Raw genomic sequence first — 19,604 nt, forward strand, 5'->3', positions numbered from 1 at the left:
CCACTCAATCAATTTAGTCCGTTGAACCAAGAAACAGCTGCTATTCCTTCAAATTTGTCCGTTCAACCAACATTCAATAGTCATTCAACCATTTTCATGCTAATTTCATACCAACTGAGATAGCTTCAAAAAATATTATGCCGTGACAAAACCCACGAATCATGGTCCTTTGAATTGATGAAATTTTTAGTGATTAAGTAAAGTGCCAACCAACGAGTAAACACTAAATTATGTTGATCAGGATAAAGAGTGGCTGTCAGGAGATGTCGTTTGACCACATCTACTTTCAGAAGTGTCCGTTTTTAGCCTACTTTCCCAGTAAAAGTCAGAAAAAGAAGAAAAAAGCATGAAAGAAGGCTTAATGCATCTTAAAAATATCGTGAAAAACAAAAAAAAGTCAAAAATAAATAAAATAATTAAATGAATATTGAAAAATTAAAAATTGGAAAGTAGGGTATTGAGATGGGGAAAAATGTCTGTCGGTCTGTCTGTCTGTCTGTCGGTCTGTCTGTCTGTCGGTCTGTCTGTCTGTCGGTCTGTCTGTCGGTCTGTCTGTCTGTCCCCCCCTAATAACTTTTGAATGAATAGTCCGATTCGAACAAACTTTTTTTTGTTCGAAAGATCTCGGCGAGGACACCTCATTCCCATATTTCACTTTTTGATTTGAACTATTTTTTGTTCAATTTTGAACAGTTCAAAAAAACTTAACATTAGCGCCTACGGGGAAATTCAAAGCAATTCCGAACTGTGAGCCGAATTTGCTTCAAACAAACTTTGTAGGAAAAAGCTTTTGATAAAAAACTTGTATATAAGATATCTTTTTGATTTGAACAATTTTCCGTTCAATTTTGAACAGTTCAAATCCCTTAACATTAGCGCCTACGGGGAAACTGAAAGTCAATGTAGATTCCGTACTTGAAGGCGGATTTACTTCAAACAAACTTTGTTGGAAATAGCTCTTGACGACCAACTCCCGACTCCGACTCCGAGAATTTAGGGGGACCTGACACTGACTCTGACTCCTGTTCCCGACAATTAATCGGACTCCGACTCCCCGACTTCGACTCTGACTTCGTAGCTTTGGCAAACATTTATACACGGAGGACAAATGACTGACTCCGATTCTTGGATATTTGACTCCGACTCTTTTATCCCAAAATGAGATTGACTCCGACTCCGACTCCGCTGCTGGGGTTTTAACTGTGAAATAATTATTGTTGATATGATTTGTTTTTATTTTCACGCTAAAGTTTTAATTTAGGTATTTAGTTTTCGGTGAATAAACTCGAAAAATATGCGCAGACGATTTTTTTTTTTTTTTTTTTTTTTGACAATGAAAATTATTTCTTTAAGTTGACATTTTATTGTTTTTTTTTTTTTTATTTTGGTAAGTGCATTAATTCGTTTAAAAAATTATTTTCGGCAACAGGGGAAAAAGAAACGATTTTTTAATATGATGTATTTATTTTAATGAACTTATTATTATTTTTTCGTTTTGAAAGCTGTTAAAAAAATTTTTTTAATGGAAAGAAGTGTATTAGCTGCTTTGTTTAAAAGGTGCTGCTATTTTATTTGTTCGTTTTTTTGAAGAAAAGTAAGGAATATTTTATTCCTAGAAATCAGCTTAAAATATTTAAAAAAATATGTTTGAAAAAATTTGCGATTTTAGCTATTTTTGAGAATATTGATCAGGTACTAGAAAGTAGAATGGGTATACGGGAAAGTAGGCTCGTCTAGTTCTAGACGGAACTTCTTGTTATGATGATGCGATACACAGAGGGAAAACGAAGAACTGAGTTCCCAGTTCTAGAGCTTGATGATGTAAACGTGTCGAGATTTAAAAAAATCATTTGTTTAAATTCTCTCCTAAATAACAAAAATCTTTAGTATATTAAAATCATCAAACTTACATGTGTTTTTTTTTAATAATAAAATAAACATATGCATAACATATACATATATATAAACATATATATTTTTATAAATAAATAAATTTCAATGGAAAAACTTCAAATTAAAAAATAATGTTATTTTAACCAAGATATTTACTGCAATATCGATTGAAATAAATTATAAAGTAGTAAAACAAACATTGCAGACGGTAAATTTCGAATAGTTTGTTTTACAATGATGCCCCTTTTTTGGTTTTATGTAGTCGAAGAATTATTTTAAATGCATTCATTTCCCCAGAATGTCACTTAAGTCGCAAATATGGCACAAGTTCTTTTTTTCCCCCTCTACCTATTTTAAGAAATGGATTCGTTTCTCAAAAGATGGACAGGTGACTCAGTTTCGCGGTCAGACAATACTTAGACGCGAGCAGAAGAAATGTGTCAGAATGCCCCAATCGGTGAAAAATTAGCATCAGATGGTCAAAACAACAATCGATATCTCAAAATTAATCAATAAATCTCAAAAAAATACCCGAGGAATCCATGTCCTGCAATAAAATATGTACAGGATTCAAACCCAATCGACGATACCAAATGCAGTTCTAAACGTAGGCGAATACAATACCAACACGATAAAGAATAAATGCATTCCTTGTGTGATTTTCTTAACAGACAATGCCCAAATGCATAAGGCTAAAGCAGTTCTGATAAAAATACTTTAATCGAGAGTCCGCTCCCGCACGGATAGTTTCTTCCGGATGTATTTCAAAATTAAGGACTACTCCGCATTAGTGCAAATCGTGTTTTCTCCTCTAAAGGAGAGCTGTTCTCCCCGGCTCTACACCTTTTTCTGCATCCCCCTGAACAGTTCCATCGGGAGGGGGAACACGATGGTGGAGTTCTTCTCCGCTGCTATCGAGTTGAGGGTCTGGAGATATCGGAGCTGTAACGCCGAAGGTGAATCGGCGATCACCTCCGCCGCCTCCTTGAGAGCCCGTGAGGCTCGTTGTTCACCTTCTGCTGCGATCACCTGTGGGAGAGGGAAAAAAAAAACATTTGGTAATAATCATATAAATAACAGCCGATGATCGAGTAACCCGCGTGCTTCAGCAATGAAACTCGCACCATGGCATGAAATTTAATAATATGTTTTGGTAATGTTTAACATGCAGGGAAAGGCGTTATTGTGACAAAGCTAACCTCGATCCGGTAACTTAACTGTTCAACTGGTAAGACTGTATTCAGTAAGTTACCATCCTATAGTCAGGCAGAAATACATGAAATACACCCCCAGCTCAGTCAATTCCAACCGAGGACTGCAGTTTCGTGCTTATTAGCACTTATCAACCCGGCATAGGAGTGACTGAGCTGGAAGTGGAAAACACCTTAAGGAAGCCAAGAATGCTGGCTTCCAACAAACTGGTAGCTAATACAGAATTAGCACTGCCAGACGGTCACTCGTCTAGTCAGTGCTGATTCTGTATTAGATACCAGTTTGTTTGGCACTCTTTGCTTCCTTAAGAGGTTTTCCACCTCAAGTTCAGTCACTCCTATGCCGGCCCGATGAGTGCTAATAAGCACGAAACTGCAGTCCTCGGCTGAAATTGACTGAGCTGGCGGTGTATTTCATGGTAAGACTGTCATTTCAGGGGAGTGAAGAAACGAAAAGATGGTCAACAATGAATGCTACCTAGTGGCGTTTAGGGTTCATCCACTGGAGTTAGGGTTATAATGTCAACCATCAAAATATCACCAAACAGGCAATGGCTTCGTTCAAATGTAGAAGCAATTTTCATCCGTCACACCTTGACGGGCGACTTTCTAGTTCAATAATAATAACTTTCACATGTCTTTAATTACATTATTGTCATGTAGCTATGTATTGTTTTTGCGTAAATTATGACAAATATTGATGTTGAATCATTAGCTCCATCAGACCTGGTGTCCGGTATACCGGACATGAACGTTGAGCAGCTGTTAATCATTTAATGATTGATTACATTACTTGTTTTTTTTTTGGGGTGGTTGACACTACGCATTCTGCATATTATTATAGCAGCATTTGCCTCCTGAGTATCCATAACGGTAATAATTCTTAAAACAGCACTGCCCAGTGGCCATCTAAAAAAGGAGTTGATATGGCGATAAATCCGAACAATAGGGAAGTTTTCGATTTTTCAATTTTATTTTTATATGATAGAGTAACATGTATGAACATCATAGGTGAAAAAAATTTTGCGATACGATAAGTAGTTTTTTTTAATTAATTTTCAAAGTTCAAGCGCTTGTGACGTCAAATGGCATAGGAAGTGACGTCATGCGCTCTTCCGATAGGGGAGAAGCCGAAGGTCACGCATTCGACTTCGGAGACGAAACGTAAAAGGCTTATCTCCTCGCATTTAACTCCTCGCGTTTCTGGAACATTAAAACCTCTCATCCTCTCGGAAATATTCGAATATCATCATTGATGTTACATGAGGAAGATTATTTAGATTGTGCTTTAACGAATCCGGTCTCCATAGTGTGTTCAAAAGGATTATTGAATTTCTAAAAAATATAAATATCAGCGCGCTCAAAATGTCCGTAGCGAAAACAAGGGATCTTCGGCGGAAGGCTGCCCATTCGCGCCCTGTGACGTAGGCTCGTGACGTTTCAGAAAAGCGCACTTTGCGCGTGGATTTTTAAAAATTCATTAAAAATTAACCACGGTGTTTTAAAATTCGGCGATGGTGAATTTTTTAGTTTTGAGGATCAATTAACAATATCCAATAGCCAAAATATGAACATCTAATAGGTTGCAACTTCCCTATTCAAATCAAATTGCTAATTTGTTGCTTTCTAAGTTTAAATTTAGAAAAATTAACCAATATAGTAATTTCTTCTCTATTTATTTCTAATGCCTCCGAGGGATGGCAATGATGGTCTCCGTACAAACAATGACACGTCCTCTTTCCCTCGTTTTGAGTTTATTTTTGCTGTATGTTAAAAGCGAGGAAACCTTATAGGCATTTAGTATTACGGGAACTTTGATAAGAATAAGGGAATTTCGATACGATTCGTTTACAGTACAACCTGCAGTTCACTAACATCACATGCGATGTTAGTGAACATAAGTCAGGATCTATGCAGGGTTTGGTCGAAAATTTTGCTTGCTAAGATCCGCGTTTTTCCCCTAGCATGGGGAATGTTCTTATCGACGTTTAAATATACCTCCGATGATTCGCACGGTGATGTACAGTCGAACCTCCATATATCGAGCTTTCACATAACAAAATTTTCTATGTATCGAAATCCCAGCAAATTTCTGTGTTCATTACATAGAAAAATCGTTTCCATATATATCAAAAAAATCTTTATATATCGAAATTTTTTTCGAGACATTCGTAGATTATTTTCCCACTTTTAACTGTTTGTCTCATGAAAACTGAAGGTTACGAGAGAAAATTATGTCCACTAAAAGGTTGCTACGAAATTCATAAGGAATCTGGGGTTGAGGAGTGTGTAGATAGGTCGTTGTTTCGTTCTGGAGCTCTTAAATTCCCTCAAGTTTATTTCAAATCGTAATTTTAACCAGTAGCACTGTAAAATCAGTTTCAAGTTCTCCCTTTTCTCTGTTGATTATCATTCCTAGTCTTTTAGCTTCAGTAAAAATCATTCAAGTTAAGTAGAATGATTTTTTACTTTTCTCTCGACTACATTGTCAAAACGAAAATCCCCCTCATGTTGCGGATCAAGTTGAATTGCCGAAGAATGAAGATGTATGAAAGCGCAAAAATGTAATTTCTGTTAATTTTTGAATCATTAATTTTCATTTAATCCGATGCTCGAATAAATTAGAAATAAGGTTTCATACACAAAAATTAGCTTTAATTTTAATGTTTTAGGAGATTTTTATGATAAAATAAGATAATTTCCACATATCAAAATTTCTATATGTCGAATTTTTTCCGGCAATTTGCTACTTCGATATATAGAGGTTCGAAATATGCAAAAGCGACAAATCTCAACGTTGTTTCTATCTCCCAGAACTGACGGGCTAGAAGCCGACTGACAACATTTTTAAATATTTAATAATTTTACCAGGGAGACGGATGTTTTTCAATTCATAAGCTCTTTTTTTTTGCATTGAAAAAGACGTTCTTCGAAACGCTAAAACATACCAGCAGTAATTTGCAATTTTGTGCCTAATTGCACAAAATTTCACGTTCTTATATTTTATTTTACGTTTCAAGCAAAAAGGCCTTATTTTCAACTCTTAGGCATTAAGTCGGACCTCCATATATCGAAGTAGCAAATTGTCAGAAAAAATTCGATATATAGAAATTTCGATACATAGAAACGATCTTATTTTATCCTAAAGTCCCCTAAAACATTAAAATTAAAGCTAATTTACGTGTATGAAACCCTATTTCTAATTTATACGAGCATCGGATTAAATAAAAGTTAATAATTAAAAAAAAAGAAAAAAAAAAACAGAAATTACATTCTTACGCCTTCATACATCTTCATTCTTCTTCAATTCAACTTGATCCGTAACATTAGGGGACTTTTGTTTTGACAATGCAATCGAAAGAAAAGTAAAAAATCAATCTACTTAACTTGAATGATTTTTGCTGCAGCTAAAAAAACTAGGAATGATAATCAACAGACAAAAGGGAGAACTTGAGATTGATTTTACAATGTTACTGGTTACAACTAAGATTTCAAATAAACTTGAGGGAATTTAAGAACTCCAGAACGAAACAACGACCTATCTACACACCCCTCAACCCCAGATTCCTTATGAGTTTCGTAGCAACCTTTACTGAACATAATTTTCTCCCTTAACCTTCATTTTTCATGAGACAAACAGTCTAAAGAGGAAAAAAAATCTACGAATGTCTCGAAAAAAAATTTGATATATAGAGATTTTTTCGATATATAGAAACAATTTTTCTATCCAATGAACATAAAAATTTGCTGGGATTTCGATAGATAGAAGATTTCTATATGTGGAAGTTAGATATATGGAGGTTTGACTGAATTACTGGCTTTTAATAGTAAACCTTGAAGATTTTTTCAGCCATCAATCGTAAAATTAAAAAAGGTTAAAAAAAAAGGATTTAGTGCAAATTGAACCTAAGAAAAATTTTTTAACAACTTTACTACCCTTACTACCCAGAAAAAATATTCAGTCGTTTGTCCCTTGGTTTTTTCGCAGTGAATCTGAAAACGAGATTTGGTGCAAAAGTATGAGAACTAATGCTGCCATCTAGTGAATTTAGTAAAATATAATTTGGAATCTTTTCTTGGAAGAAAGGATGGCAAAATAAAAAATATAAAATAGCTCCTACTGTCCCGTTCTTCACGAAAACGGCAGGTTCGCGGAGCAGGGCAATGGCCCGTTTTTCTAAACTACACTTGGGGGAGGGAGGGGTAAGGTCATGGCGTAGACTGGGCGATTAAAATTTTTAGGGTGCTGTTTTTCGGGTTATTTTTCGTGTTTTCTTGGGTTTTGTCCTTGGGGATAGGGAAAATTGTGTCATCGATATTGAAAGGGCATGGGCTCCCTGACTTTGTAATATTGCAAAGTGTTCGATTATGTTGATGATAGATTCCAAATCCAATTGTCTGACGGGTAGCTAGCATTTACCACATTGAAGAATATGGACGTGCGCAGGCACAGGGCACTGACTGCAAATTTTTCATTTTTCTTTTTCTTTTGAAATCTTGTCATCTATTGCACTTTAGCTTTATTGTACAAGCTTGCTTATTTGGTTTCCTCTAAAACAGCGTTTCTTAATTTGTTTCATATTTGGAATCCATTTGATTGTAGACTTTTTGCGTGGAACCCCCTGATTTTTCCTCAAGCTTGTATACTACTCGTATGTTCCAGAATGGTTTATTTTCGATAAAAGGTTTTTCCAAAAAAAAAAAGTTTTTTTTTTCAAATTTAACAGCAAATTCCTTTAAACATCTGAACTCGTTTCAACCACAATTTAAAAGTTTTAATTTCAATGATATGAGTGGTACCTATTTTTATTAGGGCAGATACATTCTCAATATTAGACTATGTGGATGAAACTTTCATTCTCAGATCAGGTTCAAGATTGAGTCTGCGGTGATATTTAGTTTCTGTCGACAGATGAGTTGAGAACATAAATTTTGTTGCAAATGGTAAAAGCGCTATCAAGGAATTTTGTGACAGATGAGAACATTCAGGTTTATAACTGCCCCGGAATTTTACTGAAAGACGTCATTTTACATTTCTAGTGCACGGAAGGATCAAGGGCCATCTCAATAAAAGAGTAGTGTTCTAGCGATGACATAATTGACAGCCATGCATAGACTGAAGAGGATTTTCGCCCCTTCTTCTTTGTCACATTTTCCATAAATCAAATTTTGGAGAGGGAGAGAATTGAAGAGACCATGTTCACACATCACACACAAACTAATTTATTTTTCTACTCACTAACACAATATACATGATGGGCAGCCAATTTGCCCTTTTTCCCGAATAGCGGCCAAGAGATATGCCATAAATTTATCCCACTATTCGGTCAGGAGGTTTTTTTTTTCAGTCATGCCTTCATGACTGTCTATAGCCATATAACCCAGGCCCTCTCATGCAGCTGCGCAGTAGGCAATCGCGGAAAGCCTCATTACGCAGTTATGGAGATCTCAAGTTATTAATCTTGGGATCCCTGTCAAGTGTTACGCAATGTAACCGCGTGGAGCATATAATTTCTTACATAGACACTAGTTGACTTTTTCATCCATTATTGATATTTCCTCAGCCATTCATTCATTAAAGACTCATTAAACACTTCACTCAAAGCCTTTTTTTAAATGTAACTAATTAGAAAGTTTTGAAAAAAAGAGAAAATACAAGTTTCGTATAACCCTTGAAGGGTCTCCGCGGAACCCTGGGGTTCCGTAGAGCACAATTTAAGAAACGCTGCTCTAAAACAAAAGCGTGAAAAAAACGTCTATTTCCAACTTTTCCCTGTTGAATGCAAAACGCGTTTTTTCAAACATCTCGAATACTCTTTTCTACAGATACTGCCGCTTACCTACCCCGGTAAAATAGTTGAAAATAGGAAAAAACAAGTAAAGATGCATCATAAGAAATGCGATACGGTAGCTCATTTCTCTCAAGTGGGTATAGTTTCTTAGATGAACTATTTGTGAACAGTAACACACTAAAATTTACTTTCAAATTATGAAAATATAGTGATTAAATATGCTGCCTGCTTGTAGTAGTTCAATTGGGGTGGTTATAAATGTGAGTAAATGAAAACAAACTGCATAATTCAGACACCCGTGGTAGTTGTGGTGATCTTTAAACTATCGATTAGTGACAACAATGCAACATAAAAAGACAACCTGATCATCCTCCCGTGTTTAACCAAACTACCGTGAAGGTCTGATTGCTTGAAAATGCAAGATGGCATTGTGAAAAGAGTTACTGTCTAATATTAAGTGATTTACATTTTCCTCTCTAGCAGCTCCGTAAATGCGAAGTAACTGGTTTTAACTATTATTTATCATGGGGAATTATACTTAAATCATTTTGATTATGAACTTCACTTTCCTCTCTTTTGTAGCTCTTATGTTAGAGAAGTTTCGAACTATCCTATACATGTTGCAACCTGGAGTAACGAGAAACAACTAAACTTCATTCACGGGAAAGACAGAATAGAATTTAAAAAAAAAAAAAAAAAAAAAAAAATGCGCCATTTGGCGACTTCAATCACGCGTTTGGCTTGGACAAGAACAAATTGGTGCCAAGCAGACGGAGAATGCGAAGTGGCATAGCGGCAAATCGTCTGAAAACTATTTTGTTTACTTTCACTCTGTATTCTGTGAAAAGAGTGTAGGTTGACCACACTTCCTAGCTTTTTAGAAGAAAGTATTAGTATATCATATTATAATGCATATTGAACTCTTGTGTGTGTTTTACATCATTTTAGGCTAGAACTAATTTGTTTTGTAGGATTGTTTTTAAAGGATTTTAAATTACATTTGAAGGTCGTATAGGACCCATGGACCACAATTTGAATATCGCTGCTCTAGAAATTCTTAAATTTCTTAGATGAGTGTGTATTTGTGGTTTACCTACATATATCAACCTCACGGGTAAAGAAATCCCTTTTATATCTAGTCTATGGGGTAAATGAAACATTCTGGGGTAAATTAAAACAGAATTTCAGTAGCTAGTTAAATTGTGTTTACTAATACAAACATTTACCCCTAGTCTCTGGGATAAATGGAAACAGGAATTTAATCGCTAGTAAAGCTGCGTTCACTTATACAATCCCAGTCTCTGGGGTAAATGAAATATACAGGGGTAAATGGAAACAAAATTTCAGTCGCTAACAAAGTTATGTTTACTTACGCACTTAAATGCGATCAGTTTATTTTTATATTATTTTCCTGTTTTTTTCCATTATTATCTTAGTTCCAAACTTACTTTTGCGCGAGCTTCTCTGGCTGCTTCTGCTTCTGCTGCCATTGCTCTTTGTAACTGCACAGGAAGTCTCACGTCTTTGCTGCAGGGATCGAAAAATAATGAAATGTTTCATGGAGTTAAGTAATAGACGGAAACAAAATGAACAGTAATAATATTAATCAACTGGGAAGAAATTTATCCAAAAGTCGTATTGCTAGAGGAGGCAATAATTTTTATATAGTTTTGAATAGGGAAATTTACCACGAGGCGAAGAAGATTGAACATGCTTAGAAACATATTAATTGTGACATTTGTAATATGTTCTGTACGAAATGTAGCAATGAATTACTGTGTGACCACAGATTGTATGGAAAGGCAAACATCCGGTTAAGAGGCGGAAGTGGACGCATCTATTAGTTTTTAGGGATGTCAGCGTTTGCAGATGTATGACAGCCTCTAAATTAAGGCGAGTCTCATTCATATAAGCGGATCACGAGCATCTAAACTTTATTTTTCTCCCTCATTCAGATAGACTCGTCTTAACTGGACGTTTGCCAATTCCATACAATCCGTGGTTGAACTGTACCTGTACCTCAGAGCCAGACTGACGTAAGTCCAAATATTGTGATTTTCCGTTTAATAGTGCATTGTACGTAGATGCCTATTCCTCATCGAGACAAAGCCAAAAAGTAACCAAAAAAAAAAAAAAACCCTTTGTAATAATTTATTAGTGTTAAAAGAGCACGCGTCCCATCTTTTGCAGACAAACGTTTTCCCTTTCTCATGTAAAGAAACCACCAGCATTACTTACGCTAGTCTGACTCTTAGGTACAGATATGTCCTATTAGTCAGAGGTTCCCACAGTGAGACCCGCGGCAACCTGGAGTGCCACACAGAAAGAGAGAGGCTATGGATGCCACGAAGTATCATGGTATAAAAATTTGTATATGGGTGGAGATAGACTAGAGCGCTGTGAGAAAACTCTAATTTTTCAAAGGGTGCTACGAATCGAAAAAGTTTGGGAACCCCTGTTTTAACCTGTAAGTTTCTTCCACAATCAAAGCTGAGGCACTCTCACAAGAAATCAACGGCGGCCTAGTTACCACATCCACAGACTGCATTACCTGCCTCCAGCTCGGTTATGACTATTCCAGACTGATGAACCCAAAATACAGTCACTGAATGTCGTAATCAGGCTGGCAAGTGTTTGCTTGTAATTCGGCATTACTCCTGACTATGGGGTGGAAAGTTACAGCTTATAACCAAAGCCTCTGCCTCCCCATTACGAGCTGAGCCGTACCATTGTTACGGACAGGTTGTTGAATTAATTTTAGCTACCAGTGTGCCAGGTAATGTCAACTTCAATGAGAGGACAACTGCCTCTAGTTTAGTTATTGACTATTAAGGACTGATGAGCTCAAAACAAGGGCAAGCTGGATGTGGTAACCGAGCTGTTGTTTGTTTGCTTGTAAATGCATTCTTTGTCGCCTCTGTTGTTGTTGTTGCTGTCGTGTGCCAGCTAGGTTTGCAATTTGAGATACGCTGCTTAACTTTTCCAACTGTTGGGGAAAGTGTTTCACCTTGGGACACTGCTAATTTATATGAATCTATTTTTAGCAGTCACGTATTTTTAATCTCTAATAGTAACCTTCACCACAAAATGGAGCCATAGTAAAAATCAGCATTAAATGAGTAAAACTGACGATTTTGTGAGAGAAAGATCCTGACTCTAAAGTAAATATTTTCTTCATTTTTATTTCATTTCTGTATTTGTATTTGTAAAACTATTCAACTGAATTTCATTTTGATATAAAAAGAAGTACTTTAACAGTTTTGGTTATGATAAAGTAACGATAGTGCATCTAGGTTGACCACTACTTTGGATTTTCTTAAACCACGCGGTGATTGTACCTTGGGACAGTCAAACATATACATGGTTCTTCATAATTAAGATATGTTCAGGAACATGGAACAATGTTTTAATCTTATGTAGTCTTTTAAACTCATTTAATGTTAGATAATAATTCATTATTCATGATTTAATACATTACCATAAAAAACGTATTTTTTTTTTTTTTTTTGTTTTTTGGTGTAAAATTGGTTTAAGTATATGGCTGTTTCCTGAATCATGAAGACTTTCCCATGGTACAACTGGATGTGCTCCAAGGTGCAATAGGATGTTGTACTTTGGGACAGCTTGCAACTCTTACTTTAAAAATGGCTGGTAATATTTTATTTTCAAACTGTCTGAACTAAAAAAAAATATTGCATAGAAATATATTGGGGTATTTTAATGTGACTTTAAGATTTTAAATTTGATTCAAATAAATGACGTTACAAATTAAAACATGAAAGGTGTCCCGAGGTACAACACTCTCCCCTACGGTAATTTGGTGTCAAGTCAGACTTCCACAGTACACACATGCCATAAAGACCCGTTTATAGGTTAGGCAACCATTCACAGCACAACAACACATTCACGCAAAGAAAGGACACAGGCAGGCAGGGTTGCCAGACATCCCGGATTTCAAGGAACAGTCCCGTATTTTTAAAAATTGTCCCGCGTCCCGGGATACTTCCATATGAGACGGCTAAAGTCCCGTATTCCAACGGGACGGCTAAAGTCCCGTATTCTATCTAATAACGATATTTTACAAAAAGAGACATTATTTTAAGGGAGAAAATAAAGTAAAACAAAAAAACGTGAGATAAAGAGCAATAAGATAATCACACACACACACACATGTGGCAGCAAACGCAAAAAATATTTTCTCTTTAATTTGGTTTTTGTTTTGGCAGCAGACCATGAAGAGCCGAATGATTGCTTCCTCTTTGCTCATTGACAAATGTTGGAAACATATCTCTGCGCATGCGTCGTCAATCGCAATGAAAATGATTTTTATACTTTGATCGGCGATATTTTGAAAGATTTAATGATTTGTGACGATTGAATTTTTCAGATTTATCATTAAGAGACGTTCTACATTGGAAAGCACCACCTAAAAATACACCACATCCAGGTATTGCCCTCAACCTCAAAAACATCCCCCCCCCTTCCCTTCTATAGGCCTGTCCCGTGTTTGCGGTTCTTAAATCCGGCAACCCTGCAGGCAGGAAAGAGAAAGTACATCCATGCCAATGCCTGGATTCGAACTCGGGACCTCGTCATCGCAGTCAGACTGCTCTGTCCGCTAGACAAGGCGGGCGGCTATTTGCGCCTCTGACCTAACTATATGAAACGTTCATTCAATAATGAAGCAAAGAGAAAAAATGTTTTTTTTCTGTTCTCGCTTCATTATGACTGCTACTTTGCATTATGAATATTCACATTTTTTTTCCTATAACGAAAAATCATTTCATTGTACCTCGAATCACAACTAAGCAATATTTTTGCAAAATTTCGACTTGATGAACGTCGATTATTCTCACTTATCGTTTCCGCGGACAGATGAACCATTCGACTAAGACTTCAAATTTACAATCATACTAAATCAATTCAGATTTTGAGTTTCTGGGGAGAACGAAATGGCAACCTGAGTCAAAACGGTTTACACAAGATCTAGTTAAGAGTTCAAGATCGCTTACATTTCCACTCTTTCCACTTTCACTCCCCACGGGTCAGTGGCTTCGTCAAGGCTAGACTGAAAGGAAAAAAGGAACATTTTTACTGCACTTCTTAATTGCAAATTATCAAATAAAATAGATTTGGAGTAAGTTTAATCTCAAAATTGAGAAATAAGTACCAGGGTCTTAATAAATGAAAGTTTGAACAGTAGACCCTCATTTTAAGCGGATTTCATTTTGCATGGTTTAAGATTAAGGGGTTTTTATTTTTTATTATGCGGATAAGTTTTTATTTTACGCGGATGGGCAAACAACAGAACATCATATATATATAGTGCAAACAGAAAACACCTCACCCCCCTCCCTTCCTTCCTTAAAAAGTTCAAACTCATGAGATTATCAGAATAAATAGAATAAAACTGATCCGCCTAACTTTGTGGATATAAAACAATATAGCAGGAAAAAGAATTTTTTTTCTTTTATTCTTAAATTTTAGTCTATATTTTTTAGTTTATTTCATAATGCAAGTTCTTCAATGTTCCATATTTTGGTGGAGGATGGTTGCCTCTATAATATTTTGGGCGTAGACCATCTCAGGGAAAGATAAACTCCAGGATTATTTCAAAGAATGGCAGACACACATTTTCGTATAGGTTAGGAAAAAAATTAAAACGTCTACAACGTCGGGATTAGAATCCGAGATCTTTCCATTTCGTTGTTTTAAGAAATACCATTAAATAGCAGGGTGGAGCTTGAACTGGTTTACACGGCAGAAGTGTATAAAGACTATGAAAATTATATTTTATAATGATTAGATATCATAATATGTCGAATCAACAGGAAGTACTACATTGTGAATGATCAAATTAAGTAAAATTAAACACCGAAACATTAAAAAAGCCGTAAAAATTATAAACATAAAATGCATTGGTTATGAGAGAGAAAACACAATAACATAGCAGTATATCGAAAAAACTAGTGGTAAGCTCAAAAGTACTTAATATTTTAACAATTAACTGGGGTGTAAACTTTGATAAATTAAATATTGTTGTTATTTATAAAGACCTGCATTAATTATAATCCTACGTTTAGGAAAACACTATTTGAGATAATCCTACAGTTGATAATTCTATATTTTGGGGAATTCTACACTTGAGACACTCCTGACTTTAAGAAAATCCTACATTAAAGAAAATCCTACTTTATAGGGAATCCTACGTACAGAAGAATCCTAGGTTTTGGAGAATCTTTCTTAAGAAAAGATCCTGCATTGAAGACTACTACATTTGAAAGAATCGCACATTTAAGACATTGAGTTAACATTAACGCTGAGAATTCTACGTTTAAAATTCTTACACTTTAGGAAGTCATATACCTAAGAATAACGGTATGTAAGTATCCTACGCTTGAGAATCCTACGTTAGATGAACCCTACATTTGAAAAAATCCTGTAGTTGATAGTCTCACGTTTGAGTTAATCTTACAGTTGATAAATCTAACATTTGAGAGAATCCTGCAGCTGAGAACCCTGCATTTGAGAGAATCTTGTATTTGTGGGAATCAATGAACCCGATAAGATTACAGATGAAAGCACAGCGCAATGGACAGGACTCTGTGCTTTAATTTATGTCAAAGCTGAAAATCCTTCATTTGAGAATGATACGTTTGAGAAAACCCTACACTTAAGAATCCTACATTGAGAGAATGCTTCATTTGAAATAATCGAACATTCGAGAATCCTGCATTTGAGAGAATTTACGAAAATTCATGAAACCGATAAGATTACAGATGAAAGCACTCGCATTTGAGAGAAACCTGTACTTGAGTTAATATCAAAGTTGAAAAATCTTCAATTGAGAACTACATATTTGAGAAAAATCTACATTTGAGAATCTTACATTGCGAGATTTTTTCAATTGATAGAGTTCTACGTTTGAGAAGATCTTACATTTTTGAGATTATTCAAAAAAAAAAGCTGAGATTTATACTAATAAAATTATTTTTTGCGGAAAGATATGGCTACGCCATTAAAATCTATTCCAGTTATCTGGGAACATTCTTACACTTTCCAAACAAATACCTAACTGATAAAACTTTACTTCCAGGTTTGACGATAAGTTATTTTTAAAAAAAAAATCAATATTAAAAGGTAAGATCCATTGCAGGACTTACTTGCATCACGTGACTAATGGACTCCCTTTCGGATAGTATTTCTGAAAGGTTTCTGGTGCCAAGGACGTTGCGCAAGGTGGTTGCGGCGAGGAGTCTCGTTGAGTGACCATAGTCCTCCACATTTGAGACAGCTATGGTGGCGTTACTGATTCGATAGTACACCACAGCGTCCACAGCCACAGTCACTGAATCCTTGGAAAGAATCTGTGGATAGAAAAAGAATGCTTTTTACCGTGCGTCGTGATACATCTAGAACTGCCCTCGTATGCTTAAAATAAAAGAATGTCAAAGAGAAAACTTAAAATTAAAGAAAAATATCCATGTGTAATAAAAAATTCAATGATCTAAGAAGCAATTCGATGGCGGGATAAAATATGACCACATCAAAACCTTAGGGCAGGAATTAAAATGGAGGGAGTAAGTCCAATCATTGGCTTAGTAAAAGCTGACCCAAGGGTCAAAAGTCACGTGATTCACCAACGACGAATGGTTGGCACGTTTTGCGAGAAAAAACAAAAGAAACAAACTTGATCTCTTCCAATGCTTTGCTTTAAAACCTATTACGTGACTTGGGGTCTTGGTTTCATGGAGGAAAGTCTTCACTCCCTCCATTTTACCTCTTCTCAATGATCAAAACCACAGAAGCTTAAAGCATCACTGATACTTTGCAAATAAGTGAGCAAATATATTTCAAAATCTTCTCAGCGTTTTTATACAAGGCAAGTTTTTTTTAAACATCTTATGCGAAGAAATCGTTTCTCGCTGCTTCAGTCATTTTGGATAAATTCGATTTCTTTTATATGAGTAAACTATGCACTACAATTTATTTTTTAGCACATTAAACTTCAAATAAAACTGGGCAAGGTCTGTTGCTGCACTCTACTGGCAACGTTCTTACATCCGTTTTCTACTCTTTCATTCTACGAAATAAGTAGGCAACATTGAGCACAGTGAATTTTCTAATCTAATCATTCTGAAGTTACTGTTACACTTAAGCAACGATTCCAAGTTAAAGAAATCTCTCATTTTAATGTTTCAAAAGTTTATTCTTACTGTTCAGAGCTTTCATTTTATCAAAATAATATAATATACTTATGTTTGTTCCTTAAATTATTACTCCAAATCAAAGGTGCTCAGATAAGGGGGGGGGGGAGGGCAAATGGGGACTCAAGCCCACCCCCTTTGAAATTGGAACTTCCTTGCTTTAAGTACTTTTTTCTTTGCAAAAATGTAAAAACATTTCTTCTTCAGCAATTAATGAAGTTATTAAAAGTGTCAATTTTTAATAACTCTAATCTGTACTGAAATCGGCTTCTATGGGGAAAATATCCTATTAAACCATGGGGAAAATATCTGAGCCCCCTCCCCTTAAAATTTTACATATGGGCTCCCTTGCTCATATTCATATTTTAAAAAAGTAGGTGACATTGTGCACAGCTTATTATCTAATCTAATCATATTCTGCATCCTTTTTCCCGCGCGGTTCAAAGCATGAACCGCATATATACTATCGAGTCTTTTTACCAGATCATACAGCTAGTCCTCTTTCAATTTTGTCGAGTCAGATATGTGTATTTTACTCTTTCATTTTTAGAGCGCAGCTCTCCTGCCTTCCCGGGGCCCTATTGCTGCCTACACCCCAACCCTTGGTCCTACTTAGGGGCAGTGATGTTCCTATCAATTTTTCTGAAGGTATACTCACAGTAATCCACTACGCACAATATGTGTATGCAATCGTATACATAATATGTCGCAATATGAAAACCTTTAAAGCTTGAGGGTTATACCCTAATACAGTCGGACCTCGATATAAGGTAACCTCTCGGGACTTCACGAAACTGACCTTATAAGCGGGTTGACGTTATAACCGATTCATATATATATTCAATGATAAATAAAAATTTAATTCATTAAATCACTTCAAAATTTAACTATTTCAAAACTATCAGATAATTAGGTTATTATAGTTAAATTGATTTGAACCAATTTAAATTTTTGGAATTAATAAGAAATTTTTAAATTATTTTTTAAAACTTTCGTTTAGAGTAAAGCTGCATTCAAATATCCCCAAGCAAACAACTGATGTGCAACTTACCTAACTTAAAATTGTCATTGATACAGGACTAATGTGTTTTTTTTTTTAATTTAAACAAAATGGTTTCTAATTATTTTCTGAAAATTCTTCAGCTTCTCATGACTTGTAAAAAAGATGCTGAGTGCCCGCATTACTGCTTCATATATAAGTATCACTGTCGTAATGCTCACTTGCTACTGCATTCTGTGCACTACCTGCTACGTTAATAGGAAAAACGACTTTTCACTTTTTAAGGATCGTATATCGCGGTGAATTTTTGGAAGTGAATCTGTTAGGCACTGAAATCATTCAAAGAAATCTGACAAAAGTGACCTTATAAGCGATTAATGTATTATGACCTGACCATATATCCGATAATACATGACATAGAATTCCTATTCAGTGAGCCGGGACTTTAGAAAAGTGACCTTATAAGCGGGTGACCCTATATCGAGGTCTGACTGTATGTTTAAAAAATGTTTGAGAGTATACCTGGTATATGGAGTATAATACCCTATGGGAACACTCCTGCTAAGGGGAACAAGTAGGGTACATGGTTCAATGGGTCCCTAAGTAGCATGATAACGCCAAACTACGTTGAATATTTGTTTTAAATGGTTTTCATGGCTAGGATTTTTCAGTTTTGGAACATTGTAAAACTGTAGCTTTTATGCCAATGGATGTAGTAACTCTTTTAAAGTTCTAGTGCAGCACTGAAATAAAGGGAGAAAATGAAGTTCAAAGTTAATATAAATGACTGCAACTCTTTCTGCTCATGTGATTTTACTCGAATCTTTAAATGTGCAACGAACGGCTATACTCGCCAGCCGACATTTACGCAAATGATATGAGTGCTTTTGCTACAACTGTTTATTTATTACCTTTAAGATAAATCTTTACTTATTTTCCTGGGATATTCCGCAAAAAGAAACTAATTTCATACCGATTAAAAAATTAATCTAAAGTAGCCAAGTAATGAAATACTCCCTAATCTACCCCCAGGCTCGGAAATAAAATATTCTCTCATAGGTAAACGCAATTTCTCTCATTAAACGCGAAGCCCGCATGATTAAGGCACTTTTTAAAATAAAGGTAATATAGGAGAAAGAGTTATGGTACTGTCTGACCTTCGATTACATGGAAAGACTAATATTCGGTTTGTAGGCGGAAATGGACATATCTATTAGTTTATAGGGGTACTAGTTGGTTTGTTACAGATGTGCACTTTTGCCTCTCTATTATTTAGCCTTAGTTTTGTAAAAATGAAACTTTGCTCTCAGCAACATTTTTTTAATCTAAAGTTTATTCGATCTATATTCTCGCGGCAAAAATTAATTGATTTATTTATTCACCAGCCGTACCCAACGCGCGTTGCTACGCCAGCAAAAAAATACATCATTATACTGATTTTCATGACAATCGGTTGAACGGGGCAGAAGTTGCTACTCTGCAGTGCCACCTGGTATCGAGT

The 19,604-nt window shown here is 35.6% G+C and overlaps 1 protein-coding gene across 3 annotated transcripts in view; it reads right to left on the minus strand.

Moving 5' to 3' along the window:
- Positions 1-320: 320 nt before the first annotated feature.
- Positions 321-19,604, minus strand: part of LOC129230062 (band 7 protein AGAP004871-like) — a 115,922-nt gene continuing 96,638 nt past the window's right edge. For all 3 annotated transcript variants that reach the window (XM_054864451.1, XM_054864449.1, XM_054864450.1), the window contains 4 exons: positions 16,060-16,263; positions 13,909-13,964; positions 10,345-10,423; positions 321-2,922 (listed from right to left, as the gene is read on the minus strand). In XM_054864451.1, the coding sequence (XP_054720426.1) occupies positions 2,731-2,922; positions 10,345-10,423; positions 13,909-13,964; positions 16,060-16,263 (531 nt within the window). In that variant the 3' untranslated portion in view covers positions 321-2,730. The remainder of the gene's footprint in view (positions 2,923-10,344; positions 10,424-13,908; positions 13,965-16,059; positions 16,264-19,604) is intronic.

This window comes from Uloborus diversus, chromosome 9 (assembly GCF_026930045.1).
Source record: "Uloborus diversus isolate 005 chromosome 9, Udiv.v.3.1, whole genome shotgun sequence".
In the NCBI taxonomy this organism is placed as follows: domain Eukaryota; kingdom Metazoa; phylum Arthropoda; class Arachnida; order Araneae; family Uloboridae; genus Uloborus; species Uloborus diversus.